The sequence below is a fragment of the Triturus cristatus genome, chromosome 3_2 (genome assembly GCF_964204655.1).
Source record: "Triturus cristatus chromosome 3_2, aTriCri1.1, whole genome shotgun sequence".
Classification (NCBI taxonomy): Eukaryota; Metazoa; Chordata; class Amphibia; order Caudata; family Salamandridae; genus Triturus; species Triturus cristatus.
Window position 1 is genome coordinate 615,567,626 of NC_140584.1, and position 18,704 is coordinate 615,586,329.

At 43.4% G+C, this 18,704-nt stretch overlaps 1 protein-coding gene across 2 annotated transcripts in view; it reads right to left on the minus strand.

The window, feature by feature from the left end:
• The window catches only part of LOC146857829 (protein phosphatase 1 regulatory subunit 12A-like), a 600,392-nt gene that overhangs the window by 255,501 nt on the left and 326,187 nt on the right, over positions 1 to 18,704 (minus strand). For both annotated transcript variants that reach the window (XM_085648504.1, XM_085648505.1), the window contains exons 4-5: positions 14,121 to 14,280; positions 2,536 to 2,680 (exon numbers count right to left, since the gene is read on the minus strand). In XM_085648504.1, coding sequence (XP_085504630.1) covers positions 2,536 to 2,680; positions 14,121 to 14,280 — 305 coding nt within the window. The remainder of the gene's footprint in view (positions 1 to 2,535; positions 2,681 to 14,120; positions 14,281 to 18,704) is intronic.

The following is an 18,704-nucleotide window of genomic DNA, read 5'->3' on the forward strand; positions in this document are numbered from 1 at the left end:
AATAGTTGCTAGAGTGACATGTTCATATACCTCGACTACAGTCCCATTTCCTCCAGACAATGCACGTTTTTCAGGCATCCAATAACTGGAATCTGTCAAATCAACTATAGACTAAACGCTTTAAAGTAAAGCTGGGTACAGCAGTATGAGGCACTCACTATCAGAATAAATTGTTGTTAGATACGACCTGCAAGACTCCCTCTGATATTGCCTAATGAGCAGAAGACCAGCCAGTCTAGAGTACAGTGAAGACACTATGAATTGGCGTTTTTTGGTAGATTTCTTGCAGCTTGAACCAGATGATTTTAGGCTAGCACCTAGGCGATCACATGATGAAGCACAGCATTTAGGAGCAAGCAGGATCTCTAGACCTCCTTGCAGACAGACAATGCTGGAAGGAAAGTTGCATTTCTATTTTAGGGGGAGCCTATTCAAATGGAACATGGACGTGGGATAACCCTTTTTTAGAGCACGTTGTCAAACCATGGATTGAGTTTTGGTAGATTGTTTGCTTGTCTGCACCCTGATGACTTCAGGCTATCACCTCGGGGACAGGGTGGCAAAGCACAGCATTTGAGGACAAGAATTGATGATTATGCCCGATTGCAGTGAAAGCCTGCGTGAAGAAAAACAGCTCTGGCTCTCCATTTGGGAAGCCTGAGAAAAAAAATCTGATGGTTCAGCTGGGAGCCTCAAAAACCATCTGGCATCAATGATGTCCTCATTAGCCTGTCATCCGGGTAATGTTGGATATAGGTACATCAAAAACCTATATAGACACTCCTCAATTACCTTGGTGCTAACCAATGGTGCAAAGTTCAGACTAAATATCTCCTAAATAAAGTAAATGTCATCCCTGTAGCCAAGCTGTGCAGAGGTTAGAAGGGCATTTAAAATATATAACGTTATTGTCTAGTGTGCATAGCCAGTCATCCATTTGAAAAGCAGAATGTATCTACAGAGGGTGATCATTTCCGACACCTGTTTTGCGATAACCTAGTTAAAATGGTGTTGCTCTGAGACAGTGTGTGAGGTTCCCCAGTATTTCTGACACAGTGCGGAAGGATGACCCAGGGTTATTGTGGTAAGATTCATGGCATTTTGGGCTTTGAAAAGCACTCAAGAAACACGGAGTTGAGGAAAAGGGAGTGGGGAGTTAAGAGGTTGGTCAACTTGGGAATATTAGGTGATGGGGGTTGACTTTTGCCTACTAGTTGGCAGATCCCAGGGGTCCTGTGTAATTTGCGCCAAAATTAAGGAATAGGAGAAACATTCCGCTCTCCACCCCACCAGGCTGAGTGACTGGTAGAAGCAAAAAAAGCATTGGAAGGCCCTAACTGTTCCTTTCATACACTCCCTCCACCTTTACCCAATGATATATTTACAAAAACCTTGCCGAAGGTCCTACACTATTTACCACTCTAATCAATAAACTTGTCTTCTTATCAAAACTGAAGAAAGTTAGAAAAGCCAAACGTTTGGACAAAACTGCACAGGAGACATCACCCTGTTTGCAGTCATAATTTATTGTTCACGTTCTTGGAGACAACGGTAGAAGAGTCAGCATTGAGCCAGCTCTCCTCTGCCGTATTTAAAATGGTTTCAACACAACAGCACATGCATCAACACCACTTTTTGGAAGACTTAGGTCTCTGTTGCCACCAAGTACAAAAGCGTCAAGGCATCATCCTAAGTGCTGGGAACGACTCTACTCTGGTTAGGTCACCGTCCCAGACTTTCTATGCATGTCATCCCCTGCACTCCCTAGTGGTAACATGTTGTGAGATGCTCTGGCACAAGGAATCGCTAAACGACCAAGCTCAGCGACCTGTGAAGCATTCTTCTGTACTTCGTTCTGCCACAGAGGACCAGGAATCGACAACAAAAAGGCTGGTAGGCACAACAAAACATCTAGTTGTGTAATGCAGAGGTAAGCGAGTAGTGCCCCGTTTCATGTGCACCAAGTGTTCTATGAAGTGGAGAAAGAAGACTGACCTCTGAAATACTAGGGAGTGAGGCTCAGGCTAACAAATGACACGAATGAACCTGGATGCCTAAGAGGTTTTATTTTATACTGTGTAAAAGGACAGCAGGCCACACCTATGCAGCAAGGGCACTGCATTAGTAGAGTAGGACATAAAAATAAGAGCAACAAAAGCAGCAGCAGAAAGAGGCTGTGGGAGCAGCAGGAGAGATAGACAGATGTTGAGACACAGAGGGGGGGGGGGCAGGAACAAGAAACAGAGAGAGAGAAGAGAGTGAGGGGGAGGAAGGAGTAGGAGGGGTGCACTTTTTGTGGATGTGCATGACTGTGTTATACAGACACCTAGAAAGATGGGGATTATAGCAAAAGCAAGTGCTAAAAAACCCACAGACAGCAGGTGTGAGAGGATCAGCATCCTAAAGATGGTGGTAAGTCCCAAAGTGCTAGAGTCAAGAAGCAGAGGAGCTATAAAACAAGCAGCAAAAGAAATAAAGTGATCAAAGAGGAGCGACAGTGGACATAAAGCTAGTTCCAGGGCAGAGGACACTTACCACCGTATTGAGAGCTTCCATGTTGCACAGCTCTTCCACGAGCAGACGACATGCCTCTTGCTGGCCCCAATGTGCAGCAGCATGTAAAGGGGTCCACCCATCTGCGTCAGTGGCATCCACATCATATCCGACTTGGAGGAGCAGCCTGAAACCCATACATTTGTCAGGGAAAGTCTTTGACCATGTGCAGGAATATTAAACTAACTGTAGTGCAAAAAAATTGGGTGAACTAGACACATTATTATGTAAAGTTGTCTTTTTACTACAGCCATAACTTGTGGTGCTGCAGATTAGAACATACTCTGCAAGCAGACATGGCGTATCAGGAAAGGTGCAGGCAATATCCGATCCCAATCAGGTTTTAGACCCGTTTCTCATTCTAGAATGTTGCTTAGATTACCAGAGTCAGGAATTCATGGGACAACATTATCATGGCTCAAGGACTTTTCAGCTGATCGCACTCAAATTTTTTCCTTGGGAGCTTATAAATATATATTTATTCTGGGTCAAGATCTAAAGAATGTTAAAGCTCGATTCTCAGCAGGTTTGATAGCTATTGAATCTTGGATGACAGCAAATTGTCTCCAACTGAATGCCAACAAAACCGAAATCATGCTGTTTGGCAAGGACCAGCAACTTTGGACAGACAAATGGTGGCCTTCTGAACTTGGTCCGGCCCCGACTCCCAAACTGGTTGTAAGAAATTTGGGTTAACACCTTGACCAAGCACTCCCTAAGAAAGAACAGGTTGCAGCCACTACTGGCACTTGTTTTCACGAGTTACGGAGAGTCCTCCCCCTTCTTCCACATTCAGTGAGGAAAAGATTGTCCAAGCACTTGTTATCAGTCGTTGCGACTATTGTAATGCTCTATTGACTTCTATAAATGAGACTGCTTTGAGCAAACTGCAGGTCGTTCAAAACACAGCAGCACGTCTAACTCTTAATCTTCCAGACAGGATGGCCTACGCCCCTCTTCTGCACTTTGCTTCATTGGCTACCGACTTCAAGGTTTGCTGCCTGACTTGCAATACGCCTAGCAACTTTTCTGCAAAGATTGTTCACTATTGTCGTGGCAGAATTCGGAGATCCAGTGATAAAGCCCTGCTAGCAGTTCCACGTATCACGAAATCTCACTCAGGAGGCTCCCCTTTGGTGGAATTAGCTCCCACTCCATACACGCCAATGCGCAGATCATTTCAATTTTAGTAAACTTATCAAAACTTAAATATTTCATTATCAGTCTACTCCTCCACTCATTTTGCTGTGTTGCGCCGAGATACCCCTCTCAGGGTGATTTGTGAGCATTATAAATCAAATTAACATAACAATGCAGCAAGAATGTATGTGACTGAGGCAGTGATGTGGGCATGATAAAATGAAAGAAGAGTAGTAGAGCCTTAGCCAAAGGGGTGCGTGCCACTAGCTACACTAACCACTTACAATTTCCCTAGAACTGGCCCTACTGTGTCTGCCACAATGAGATTCCATTTCAATATTAAGAACAAAAATCAATTCATCTGTTGAATGAGATGACGGGAAGACACAAGAAGTGGGATACAGGATCTTGCAGCTGAGTGGTTTAGTAAAAACTCAAAATGGAAAGCCCTGGAACCGAACCCAAAATCAGGACGGCAAGCCGAGAGAATACACTGATGTGTCCAGCTTTCTCATCAACTCATTTCATCCCTGTTGAGCATCATCTTTGGACCTCAGTTCCCTTTACAGATTTTCACAGCAAACTAGACAAGAAAGCTTTCAAGGGATACAGGGATTCAAAGTACACCACAATTCCTTAACTTACAAACCTGAGAAGTTATGTAAAATCAATATATCTCAGCTGACCAAGGCTCCTGATTTTTACCCGACCTTTCTTTCCTTTATCGGCCAGAAAACTCAGGGACCTGGAATTGAGCGTGGAAAGGCTAGAAGGCAGAAGAAAACATCCTTGTGTAAGGTAGAAAGAATTATGAAAGCAGTGCCCCGGTTTGATGTGCAAACTGGGACCACGAATTGAGTGCAAAAAAGAGAATAGGCTAAGTTTTGCTGTGTGAACTATTTGATGAATAGGTTACAAATAACACTAAGCAACCCTCTCAATACTTCACTGAATAGAAAATCCAAACTGTGCTAGTCTCTTAAGGAAAGTGAATTTCCCACAGAAATTAAAATTTCTGACCACTCAAAAAGCTGGTTCCAGGCACTATTTCTTTTTTAAATCTTTTTATTAACTTTGCTCAAGGTCTCATACAATACACAGCAGTGTTCAATTGGCATGTAGGAGAACAACATTGCATCGTACATTCGAAGGCAAACTTGGCAATAAAATGAACCAGTTACCCTTATTCCCCCAGGTTCCAGGAACTATTGAAAGCAGGGGCTGGCATTCTTCTATAGCAGTATGTCGAATGTGGTCTCCTTGAGCTTTAAGAGGAATGCTTTTATTTCCAATTGTTGTCCACAGAGATATGACCCCTTATCTAGAATAAGATCGGTTTCTTGTGCCCTCCACGGAACAAAACGCAGCTAAAGGAGCCATGTTTGACAAATCCCTGCCTTCCCGTGTGCAAAAAAGCATAAATTACTTACCTGTAACAGTCTTGCAGATGGTTACCCTTCATATAAATTCATATGCTTGAATTCTTCTGCCACTCTAAAAAGGACTTAAAATGTAAATGCAGCATGTGGGCATTACAAGCCTGTGCCTTGACTGAGAATCCTCTAGTTACCAAACAATCATATCGGACGAGCTTGAGGCTACTAAGGTCATTCTGATCAGTACGTTCGGTACTGCAGTTCGGGGAGCGCCTGGTAAAGGGCTCCTTTAATTTTGATGCTCATTTTGCTCACTTGCTTTTAACTCTATTTTTAACATTTTAATGCTATCCATTTTCCTCACCTGTACATAGTTTGGGTGTCTCCCCGGTCCATCGTGGATTGTTCCGATTGTATGGAGGGAGCTGACACCAATCAGAAGTGACCTAGGGTATTTCCGCCGGATACCAGAGTTAGCAGTCTAGCTGCCCACCTCTCTACAAAAACAGATGCCTGGCTCAACGCGCAGCGGACGGGAGCAGCGGGCGCACCTATGGCAAGCCCGTCTGCACCTGGACATCGCCAGGAGCTAGAACCCCTGCCGTTTTTTCTCCTAATCTAGCAAAGAGTGCTGATGCCCCTCACACTTATTCTAGCCATGAGTTGGCAAGGATTAAAGACAATTATTTCTCTAGACATCCAGTAAACACTGCGTGCATTACACCAGCAGGTGTAGAAGGAGGACCTTTCTCATGCAGGGCTTGCAGATTCCAGAGTATGGAACCTACACAGTCTCAGACTAATAAAACACCAGCTGACCTGGGAAAAAACAACCACACTGTATTAGAGCAAAAGAAGGCTCTTCCACAACACAACGGAGGCTGGAATTGTTTTCTGGCTAACACAAGATCTTTGCCCAAACATGCAGTTAATTTGTGGGATCTGCTCTCCTCCACACTCCCTCACATTGGGTTTCTGATAGAAACCTGGACTAAACCCTGCTCCAACCCTGCTATTGCAGTGGTACTTCCTGACGGCTATCACATTAAAAAATTGGATAGACCCCGCAGGGTGTGTGAGTGATTAGCCATCGTCTATAAAGACCTTATCAAAATTTCCATCTTAGACCAACTATGCAATGACATACTGGAAATGTTAGTCTTCAGAATTGACCTACACCCTCAACTTAGTTGGAAAGGAGCTCTTACATATCGACCCCCGGGACCACTTTCTAATTTCGCCCAACTCCTGGATCTCATCTCCCCCATATGTTATTTTGACCAGAAACTTCTTACTTCTCGGATATTTCAATGTGCACAGCGAAAATCCTACTAACCAAGAAGCTTCCTCACTTTTGACAGACCTGTCCACGTCAAATTAATTAAGATAAACAATGAGCCCACTCACTTGGCAAGGCATACGTTAGATCTAATCCTAACCAACTCCCCCAACATTCTTTGTGGAGCAACCTATCACCTGACATGGTCAGATCATTCATGGATTGAATTCCGAATTAACGGCCCCAAAGAACATATTGCTTCCAAATCACACCTTAAAAGGAGATACAGACAGTATCACTGACTCACACCTACTCAGTTTCAACATACTTTCATACCACCCCAGAATTCTGATTCTGACAGTGTGGAGGAGCACTTAGCCTCCTTCAATGCCAGTGTGAAATCCACTGTCGACCTCATAGCCCCCCTGACACAGTGCCCACCATCCACTAGACACCATCAAACACTGTGGTACTCTCCCAATCTTCAGACCGAAAAAAGTCATTGCAAAAAACTTGAACGCCACTGGCGCCTTTCAAATGACTTGCGAGATAAAGAAAGATTCAAACATGCACTGGCATAATACCACAAAAACCTGAGAACCGCCCGGAAAATGCATATTGCATCACAACTTGAACGGAGAACTCCCATAGAACGCTATACCAGGTTTTAAAGTCTTTTACCAACCCTAAGGCGTGTGACATTGAAGAGGCCCCATCCCAAGCCTTATGCGACAACATAGCAAATCATTTAACCCAGAAAATCGAAATGATTTACAACAAAATCACTTCAGCTAACGGCTCCCGGATAGGCCCCAAAATAGACCTTCTACCGACTATTCCTAATGTTTCAACACTGGAGAATTTCCCAGCACTTACGCCAGAGGAGGTAGAAGCTCTACTAAAAGTAGTCAAATCAGGGTCTACATTAGACCTGATCCCTGCCAAGATCACCTCCCTGCTATCCAAGCAACTAGCTGTTCCCATCTGCTCTATTCTCAACAGTTCCATGAAGGAAGGTAGTCTCCCTCTAGAGTGGGAAGCAGCACAGATTATCCCCATCAGGAAAAATCCTAAAGCACCTCCGGAAGACGTATCCAACTATCGCCCTATCTCTTTGCTCCCTCTACAGAGCAAATTCCTGGAAAAACATTAACAAGCGCTTGTCTGAATTTGTCGAATCCTCGAACTATCTTTATCTCTCTCAATCAGGATTTCGACCCAGACATAGTACAGAGTCTGCATTGGTGGCAGTTACTGATGGCATCAGAATGTTGGCGGATAATGGTCAAACAGTACTTTTGGTGCTGCTTGACCTGTCTGCGAAAACCAAAGGAAATGATGGACGGAATGTTGAACATTGCAAGCACTCACCCCCAGTCAACTGATCTGGGTTTAATCCATCACCGTTCTTTAGCCCACTCTGCCACCCCAGTTCAGACATGGCCATATGCAAATCAGTCTGACCCTGTGCCTCATGGGAACAGTCCAGCCCGAACTGCCAAGCCATGTCTTCCCTGGACCGGAAATAAGCTTCCTAGGACCGGTTTCTGGCATTTCAGCCGTCTTCAGCCAGGCTTGCTTGAATCCAGTGGCAAAGTGAGCAAGGGACTCACGTCTGAGCATAGCCTGCCAACTTATGGCGAACAAAGCAGTACAAAAGGGGGTTGTGATGGACGGAGCATCAGAACCAAACAAACACTCACACCCAGTCAACAGATCTGGGTTTGATCCATCACCGTTCTCTAGCCCACTCTGCCACCCCAGTTCAGACATGGCCATATGCAAATCAGTCTGACCCTGTGCCTCATGGGAACAGTCCAGCCCGAATTGCCAAGCCATGCCTTCCCTGGACCGGAAACAAGCTTCCTAGGACCGGTTTCTGGCATTTCAGCCGTCTTCAGCCAGGCTTGCTTGAATACAGTGGCAAAGTGAGCAAGGGACTCACATCTGAGCATAGCCTGCCAACTTATGGCGAACAAAGCGGTACAAAAGGGGGTTGTGATGGACGGAGCATCAGAACCAAACAAACACTCACACCCAGTCAACAGATCTGGGTTTGATCCATCACCGTTCTCTAGCCCACTCTGCCACCCCAGTTCAGACATGGCCATATGCAAATCAGTCTGACCCTGTGCCTCATGGGAACAGTCTAGCCCGAATTGCCAAGCCATGCCTTCCCTGGACCGGAAACAAGCTTCCTAGGACCGGTTTCTGGCATTTCAGCCATCTTCAGCCAGGCTTGCTTGAATCCAGTGGCAAAGTGAGCAAGGGACTCACGTCTGAGCCTACCCTGCCAACTTATGGCGAACAAAGCGGTACAAAAGGAAACAAGCTATCCTGGCTGAAGAGGGGTGAAACCCCGATACCGGTCCTAGGATGCTTGTTTCCAGTCCAGGGGGGACCTGGCTTGGCAGTTCGGGCTGGACTGTTCCCATGAGGCACAGGGTCAAGACTGATTTGCATATGGCTGGGTTCAAACTGGAAAGGCATGGTGAGCAAAAAAACTATGGATTTAGGCCCAGATCTCTATACTGTGGTGAATGTATGACATTGTTCTGCATTCTGTCCATCAATTGTTGTTTTTGCATTTGTCACCCCGAGTGGGAAGGGTATGCCCAGACGTGGGTCCCTTGCTCTCCATGCCACTGGAAACAAGCTATCCTGGCTGAAGAGGGGTGAAACCCCGAAACCAGTCCGAGGATGCTTGTTTCCAGTCCAGGGAGGACCTGGCTTGGCAGTTCGGGCTGGACTGTTCCCATGAGGCACAGGGTCAAGACTGATTTGCATATGGCTGGGTTCAAACTGGAAAGGCATGGTGAGCAAAAAAACGATGGATTTAGGCCCAGATCTCTGTACTGGGGTGAATGTATGACATTGTTCTGCATTCTGTCCATCAATTGTTGTTTTTGCATTAGTCTTGAGCCGCCTGGACTACTGCAATGCTTTGCTGATTTCAGTTAAGGAAGCCGCCTTAAAAAAACTACAGGTAGTCCAGAACACGTCGGCCCGCTTGGTGACCAATGCCCTTCCCAGAACAGCTTCTCTTCCTCTACTCCAAAAACTGCGGTGCGGAAGAGGATTAAATTTAAGATCTGTTGTATTGTTTACAAATCTTTTAACAATCTGGGTCCTAGCTATCTGACAGATAAGTTTGCCAGATATATGCCATCTAGGCCCCTCCGGTCAGGGTCCAAAGCTCTTCTCCATATCCCACGTTTAAAAAAAGCTTGCATGGGCGGCAAAGCCTTCTCCCACCTAGCTCCACTTTACTGGAACCAACTTACCATTCATTTACGCCAATGCACTAACTTCCTGGTTTTTAGAAAGCTGCTGAAAACCACACTGTTCTAATTCATCTCTCCTTGGTTAGTAATGGCAGTCATAGTGCAGAGATAACCCTGATGGGGTGATTCGGGCGCTTTATAAATTAATAAAATATATAAAATAAATATCAGATATTTTGTACACCACAGTAAAGCCTGGAAGCAGTCAAGTCTTTGACTTCTTTTAGGTTTGAGAGGTTTTACCAGTTGTGCGATGATTGTTCTCTGCAATTAAGGGCAGGATTCTTTTTTACTCTGCAGTCAAAAGAGGTTCTAACAACTTTGCTAACTTGTCTGTGCCAAACATTCAATGTAATGTTCAGCACACTGCAGATGACTTACTTTATGATTTCAACATTTGTTCATTGAAAATGACTTGCTCCGAAATGCAAAACACAGTGTGTTCTGCTACTGGACCACAAACAAAAAGGCACTAAGCCTCACCATTCCTTTAAATCTAAAATCCTCAATTGAGAAAGAGTGAATATTTCCAACAGTTTTCTGTATGACGATGCACAACATAACTAGACAATTATCTGTGAACGAGGTACAGGCAATGGCAATTTGTTTGTATGAAAGCTCTTACACCCCATAGTTGTAAGAGTGAATTTTTGTTATGCCCATGGACAACATAATTGCTAAGAGACATGTATGTTTCAGATGTTATGCAGTCAAAGTACTACCTTACAACTTGGTAAAACATATGATGCGTTAGTGCATATGCATGGTGTTTTTTATTAGTATTTGCTTCCATCATATAGGTTTGTAATCAGGTGACATATAAAAGCCTTTCACAAAGGGCCAAGTATTTTCTTAAGTTCATTACATTGTGTGCCTGCTTACAGCTACTCTATCAGAAGAGAAACACTTGATATACTCTTGTGAATTACCTAAACATGTAAATATGAAGAGGGGAAATGCATACATTTTAAAGAACTCTTATTTAGTTAAATCAAGTTAGTAAAGGAGACGTGTTTTCTTAAGCCAAAACTAAGGTAAACATTGTTAATTTGTTAAAATCGGTTTGCAGCTTGTAATGCTGTAAATTCACATGCCAAGCACACTCTTGTCATCCAGTTTTGAGCGCAGATATTAAAAGGTTTTTTTTTTTCTAATAAAATGTTTCGGTTTCAAGGTAACTTTAGATCCCTCCCCTAATAGACGCAATGCACCAAAGCAGAGATTCCCCCTGAGATTCTGTTTTTCCCCTAGTAGTAAGAATAGGTTACAGAGTAGATGCAGAGATGCAAAGTGTGTACTGCTAGAGGATTAAGCCTCTATGGTGACTAGTTTGAATGACATTGTACCAAGAGCTTGTATATGAGTGATTGCATGTGAATCTAGATCACTAAGCTGCAATGCGATTATTACAGGTAAATTGAGTTTTCTGCTTGCAGCATGTGTTGCTGATGATCCCATGCAGAGTATAGACTGAAAGGCAGTACCCAGCTGCCTAAAGCGGGGACTTATAAGCCTCAGGAGACAGGATTTGGTACAGAGTTTTAAGTAAAGTTTGCCTCACTGGTGTGCTTAATGCTTAGTGAACGTTTACATTTTAGATCCCATTGCAGCTTTACAGATGTCGCAGTGTGGGATATTGCCAATGCTCCCTTTTCCCAAGTTGAATGTGCCCTAGAAACACAACGACATGTGCGTTTGTCTTTGACATAGCAATTTAAATGCATTTGGCCATCCATCTAACAATGTCTGCTTTAGAAATGTGATTTCCTAGATGGGGCAGTCCAAAAGCTACAAAGAGCTGTTTGCTCTTTCAAAAGTGTTTGTCGTGGTCAAGGCAGTATATAAGGGCTTTTTTAACATTTAAAGTGTGAAGAACGTGTTCCATAATCAACTGTTGTGGCCTGTAGAGTAAGCAAACAAGGTTTTGCTGTATCTTGGGGTTTGTCTCGCAGGTGGTGTACCGCGAGCATTGCAGGTTGTACGGAATATTGGTATTGGAACTAGTTTTGCCTTGTTGGAGAATTTCTTTTGCTTGCTTTTTGTAAGCACCAAGAAGAGGCTTGATAAACTCTTCCATTTACTCCCACTAGTTCCTGTCGTATATGGAGAGTATGATGAAGTAGGTAATTTCTCATTGGACTGCTACCGTTTAGGTGACAGCTTCAATGGTCTTACTCTCCCTATTAAGAGTAGGGGTATCCCATGTACCCTGCATGAATACCCTGTTATGTGCAGTATGGACAATGGAATGAGATGTAACATGTCCACATATAAAGATTCAGACATACTGAGTGGGCTTATATTTTTTCTCCACCCTGGGTGTGATTACTCGTGCTTTCACCTAGTCCTTAAAACATTCAAAGGAAAATTTTAAAAGCTTTTTTTCTTTAATAGTACTGGCAGGTATTAGACAAATAACTACATATTATAGAGAGTTTCAAAGCAGAAACCATCTTTCCTTTCCTAAACATAGAATTTGATTTTGTGATCCATCTGGAGGATCCACTGTGTAATCGTTCCAAAGGTCATCTCTGCCATATGTGGGCATGGGCTCATTTATGGGGTTGGTTGATCTGCAGAGAGATCCTGATCTAGGTGTGGGTCAATAGACTTATTCTGGGGATAGTGAAGGTGATCAAGATGTTGCAGTGGAATGAGGTTCCCTAGTCTTTTTCAATATAGGGCAAACCCTGAGCTTGTGCAAGGATGTGGTCGGAACTGGGTCAATATAAGCCCTCCACTCCAATATGTTAGGAAGGAGAGTCAGTGATTCGCTCGGAGTGTAGCAGGAGGCATGTTTTGAAGCTACCTTCAGACTTGATCTCGGTCTAGAGAACGACTCAGAGGATTTTTTAGGTTGAGGCTGGGGGTCTTAGCATCGAGGCTGGACTTTTGGTCCACAAGGAATTTCTCACATAGGTGATTTTAATCTCCGATCCTGGGGTTAAGGCACGTGCTCTCTGCTTGTTGTTCAAGGTGAGACTCGAGAGAAAAAATCTCCAGTAAATGGTGTGTAAGGAAACCTTTGGTGTGGACTTTTTCCTTGGTGGGTTTCACTGAGGGCCCTGAAAAAGGCTGAACTCCGAAGTTGGAGTAGTTAGGCAACAGGTATTTGAGAGACTAATAATATGCGTCCCTGGATGAATGGAGTGGCTGCCCTTTTCACCATCACAGAAAGCCCTTTCAACATCTTCTCCACCTTAGCTGGGCGGTGGCTCTGGAGATTCCTGATGCTGCAATCTGTAATGAGTCGATCATCTATACAATTGGTGCTAAATAGCCCTTTTGCAAAGAAAGAGTTTCTGGGAGACAGAGGTTGTAATCCCACTGCTGGTCCGACCACAGAAACATTTTTGTTACAGTTAGGGCAACATTTAAATTATATGGTCTACAGCACCCCCACCACCCCACAAGTCATTATCATACAAACTTATCCAGGGATTCTCTGTACAATTCAGCTCCAAAATGTCCGATAGTAGCACAAGCTCCTCATGTGTTAAGAGTTGGTGTTACGGTGTCTCAGAGTGTAACTATTTGGCTTCTTTAAGGTGAGAGTAGAAGAGCACTCAAAGATACATCAGGCCCGATGGCAAAACAAAGAAAAGAAAAACAAGACGAGTCCGTGTCCTGCTGCACTGTGGCTTCTGGGGAGCCATCATTAGTCACTTTGAAACCAAAACCTATTCTTGAAGATAAACAGCTTGCAACGTCCGCACCAAACACTAGATGGATGACATATGTGTGGACAGCACGTGATCGTCAGCAGCGCATTCTGCAAACATGTGTTCCTAATAATGGGGGACATGCCTAATGATTTTACTTGTTTTTTTATTGAGGGTAATATGTAGAAGGTCCAACCAAACTTCTGGTTTTCCTCATCCTATTCTTACTTTTTGAATGGCTAATTGTTTCGCAAATCAAAACCTTGCCTATTACACAGTCTTTTCTACACCTCCAAATGAATCACTGGAGGAAATCAGCTCAGTCACATTGTGCCCCAAGAGAGTCTGCTATCCAACAGCGGTACTCTTATAGTAACCTGACTGCAAAGATAAGCTACTGAACTTTGGTGTTTTGGATATCGAAGCTGTACATGTTCAATGGCCTAAGTTCGGCTTCTTTCCGCTCAATTTTTCTAGATTGTTTTCAGCATTCTTCTCACTTAGTAATACCATGCCGATCATTTACAAGACTTGAGAATCAACTACTCATCTTGGGGATGTCGAATGCAGATAGATCTGTTATCCACAGATGACTCTTTAGGATACCTGAAGGTGAAATTATTTGATTTTTTTAAATTGTTGATACTCAATAAGTGTTTACCGATTACAACATTTCAGACAGTTCTAGGTTGTTAAGATGTCCACAGTATAAACACATAAACCAAATTGACAAAACGGTGATTGGGCACCGAGAACATTTCAGAATGGGGAAATTTGAATTATCAGGATCACTGGAACCCAATCTTCCAAATGCATGGACACTTACTTCATCACTTCCATATAGCCTTTAGCGGCTGCCACGTGCAGGGACGTCGCACCAGTCTTGGGATGTCGGACATCTTCTACTTTCCCTTTGTTCACCCATTGGCGTGCGTCCTTCAACATCTGTTGCTCCTCCTCTTTCCTCGCAGTCTCCAAGTCTATGCCTGGAAAACAGGAGGGATTTCAGTACATGCACAGGTAGACATAGCAATGCACTTTGAAATAAAAAGGGACAATAAACATGAACGCAAATTCACAAACAACCATCACTACATCTTAAAACATACAATGATGCATACAGAACAATTGCATAGAACTGCATCACAGCAGGCCTAAAAACAGAGAATCCAAAACATAAACACTACTTATCAATGCAGCCCAAAACACAGACGGAGATGGCCGCTCAATACACAAATCAATGGCCATTAATAATAAAACATAATATACAGGGGAGGGAGCAATACATTAAGCTTGCCTCTCTCATTTACAAAGCCTTTAGACACCATTAACGAACAAACCTCCATTCTTCCCTAAATATTTCCAGAGAGGCCAAAAGCATAGGAAGCAAAGATACATTTAGACTCTAAACTAAAGGTTTCAAATCAAACTTAGCAGCAGGCAAGTATTTTCGTGCGGCTGCTCTAGCTCTGTGATTCTCACTCCTAATTGCTATTTGGTTTTCATCTGAACAATTAAATCACCGTTCTCCACTTAAATAGATGAATAGGCAGCTTTCCCCATCTTGACCGATTCCCTCTTTCTGTTGTTCACCTCGCCATCGCATTGCCCTCTAAGCTTTTCTTCACACCTAGTTTATGCCGTTCACCTCTTCCTTGCCAATGTTTGCTTCTGAGCTCCTCTGCTTACAAGTTTCCACTGTTCTACCAGTAAAGCCAATAGGCCCGCCTATCTGAGAGCTATTGGCTTTGCCAATGTCTTTTAACCATGTTGTACAGCAGAGTGTTTGCTGTTCAGCATGGATAAAATATAGTGGCACATTTTAGGGTAGAATGGCGTGGGAAGAGTGGTACAGAGGAGAGTAGAGTGGTGTGGAATATAGTGCCGTACAGTGGAGGGGTGTGGAGTAGCGTAGAATGGAGTGGCACAGAGGGGAATGGCCTAGACTGGAGTGGGGTAGTGTGCCATAAAGTGGCATTGTAGTGAAGAGTAGAGTGACGTGGAGTAGCGCAGAGAACCGAGGTGGAGTGGCGTGGCTTTGAATGGCATAGAAAAGAGTTGCCTAGAATAGAGTGAGGTGGAGTAGAATGGCACAGAATAGAGTGGAGTGGCGTAGTGTGGAGCAGTGTGGAGTGGGATGACATGGAGTAGTGGGGAGTGGCGTAGAGGAGAGCAGAATGGTGTAGATTGGCATACAGGAGAGAAGAATGGTGTGGAGTGACTGAGTAATAGAGTTGTATGGGTAAGTAACTAAAGTGTAAGTAACTAAAACTTCAATACCGACAGCAAATAGGGTGAAATCAACATAAATAAGGAGTTGTATCCCTGTGTTAAAAGTAGGAAATCACATTGCATGTCCAGGAACAACATCCAAATGGTTTAGGAAAATAGAGCATTGCAAAAAAGGCAAAGAAGAACAAAGATGAGGAAGAACACATGTATCTAGTCTATGATCCCAGGCAGAGCTAACATAAGAAAAGACGGGAAGCCTACAGGAGATAGGTAATTGAAAAACTAAACTGCAAATGAGAGTGACAATGAAAACAACTAATGGTATGCTGTGGGCAGGTTCTAAGCTCACTGAATTGTAAACAATATGTCTTGCAGCACAGTGGATGCGTTGTGTAGGCGAGACAGAATAGGGCTTGAAACGCAAGTAGTGGAAGCAGAGATGCCAGCCAATCAAAGAGAGTGTAAAGAGGCAATACTCCATGGGAGGGACAAAGCCATATTTGACAAGCTAGGGCACAAATAAGAAGTTGGTAGAGTGACAGGAAAACCAACCAATGGCAAGCAATGGGAGGACTCCAATACCCTCTATGTACTTGGTAGGCCACAATATGACTCACAACCGACTGTGCATGTACTGTCTAGTAAGCTTGACTTAAAAGGCAGATACACAAATGTGCCATCAATCGCTGTTACCCTCCAACCCTCTCTCATTCCCCTATGCTCAAGAATGTGTGCAGTATTAAACAGTGCTTTAATTATTTTGATATTTATATAGCGCAAACTTGACCCGAGAACATCAGAACTCTTTACAAGGATTACATATAAATCGTTTGCAAGCGGCATAACATAAGCAGGAAGCAAAGAGTAATACAATATATAGCAGAAGGGAGAGGAACAGTGTGGGGAGGAAACAGGTAATTTAAAAGAGATATGGTTCAAGTTGGATGCATATAATGCAGTATATAGTGGGGCGGAGTATACAGGGATGGGAATAGAGGTCAGAGTGAGCAGTGTGTTCATTGGTCAAGGTATTTAGTAGATCCAAATAATTTAGGTAGGTAAGTTTAGGTATTTGTTGAGAAGAGATAGTTTTAAGTTTTTCCTGAAGTGAAGGTAGTATTGGCTGTCTCGGCGTTCCTTGGGAAGGGTGTTCCAGATTCCAGGGGCATTCCCAGAGAAGGATCGAAAGAGATTTGGTTGTCTTGAATGTTAGAGGGATGAGGAGAAGAGTGTTCGAGCTTCGTAGAGGTCTTTTTGGCCGCCTTTTGTGAGTTTATTGGTAAGATAGGTTGGTTTTCCAGAGTAGAGGGCTTTGTGGGTTATGCAAGCTGTTTTGAATATACTTTTCGCTTCAATTGGTAGCCAGTTGAGCGTCTTAAGGGTGGGAGTGATGTGGTCGAATGGTATCTTTTCAGAGAGCAGTCTAGCCGCTGCGTTAAGTATGGACTTTATTAGCAAAAGGTGAATTTTTGGGGTGCCAAAAATTGTTGCATTTCCGCAGTACAGCTTGGAGAGGACTAGGGTTTGGATTATGGTCTTCAGGTTTTCATGATGGATAAATGGTTTGACTTTTTAATGTGTTCTAGTGTGTAGAATGCACTTTTTGCTGAGGCGTCGAAATCTTCTTTCATGTTCAGTCTTTTGTCGAGTGTAATCCCAAGAGAATTAACACAGTTGAATATAGATTTTTTTTTACAGTTTTGTGCAGTCAAACTGTCGAGTCAATTGTGGATAGGATAGGGATTTCTTTTAGGATGGATGAGGAGGAGTAGAAGCTCAGTTTCTTAGGGGTTTAGTTTTAGGTGGTTGTTGATGAGCCAGGTGTGTATCAAGGCGCGAGTACTGTTAAGGTGATGGATGCCTTTAAGTGAAAGTGGTTTTGATATAGATTTGGGTGTCATCTGCATAAAGATAGTAGGCAATCTTAGCTTGTTTTAGGATCAGTGCAATGGTTCCATGTAGAGGTTGAAGAGGGCAGGGGATCGGATTGAGCTTTGGGGGACTCCTTTTTTGATTAGAGTTGCTGTTGATGTGGACTTATTTAGTTTCATATGGTTAGATCGTTCGTTGAGGTATGATGAGAACCATTGTAGGACGGAATCACTGATGCCAGCATGTTGTGAGAGGGTATCAAGAAGAATGCTGTGGCTGACTGCATCAAACACCACTGAGATGTCCCAGAGGATTAGGAGACAGGCATCCCCCTCATTGAGGGATCTGTGAAGGTTATCAGTGATGTTCAGGGTTGCAGTCTCTGCACTGCAGCCTTTCCTAAATCCGGATTGGAGTGTGGCATGCTTTTTTCGATGGTTTTAGCAAGTAGAGGGAGGTTGGTAATAGATCTGTAATTATTGAGGTCATTGGGGTTGGCATTAGGCTTCTTGATGGGAGGGGGGGATTTGGCCAAGTTTAAGAGAGGCCGGCATGGAGTTGCTGGATAGAGAAGAGTTTAGTCCAGGTTGGAGCAATGATATGTCTGAGATTTTTGACAAGAGAGGCGTGGAGAGGGTAAGAGAGGTGGGAGTTCAGCTTCATGCATGACAGTATTTCACGGATTCCCTTTTCAGACATATTTTCAAAATTTGGACCAGGGTGCATTGCTTTTTGGATGAAGGTGATTGATGGGGGTGTTCTGGTATTCAAAATCGGTAGAATTGTAGAGACCATCATCAGTTGGTGAATAAGAAGGCGGGGCCATCGAGATTTCAATGTTTGTTATTTTATCTGGGAAGAATTTAGTGACCTCTTCATAGCGATTGGTGGAGACATTTATAGGATGGTGAGCGAAGGAGGAGGTTTGGTTTTTGATGATCTTGAAAAGGTCTTTGGGACGGTTTTTGAAATGGTCCAGTTGGGTTCAGAAAAAAGTGGATTTTTCTCTGTAGATGTGTTCTTATATTTTACGCGTTCAGTTCAGAGGAGAGAGAGCTGGGCTGGAGAGGGTTGATATGCATTTTAATTCAAAGCGATTATTATTCAATTGCCAATGGTATCTAATGTATTCTTAGATATTCTAGATAATGAATACCACATTCGTCTCAATTACAATAATAAAAAGTTTTTACAAAGCAATAATTCAGTCATGTTGTTTATAAAACATCAATCCTGTGTAATCCCAATGCATTTCGGGTTTTAAATAACCCTTCTTCAGGGGAGCTCTGAGTTCTATAGTTGTGTT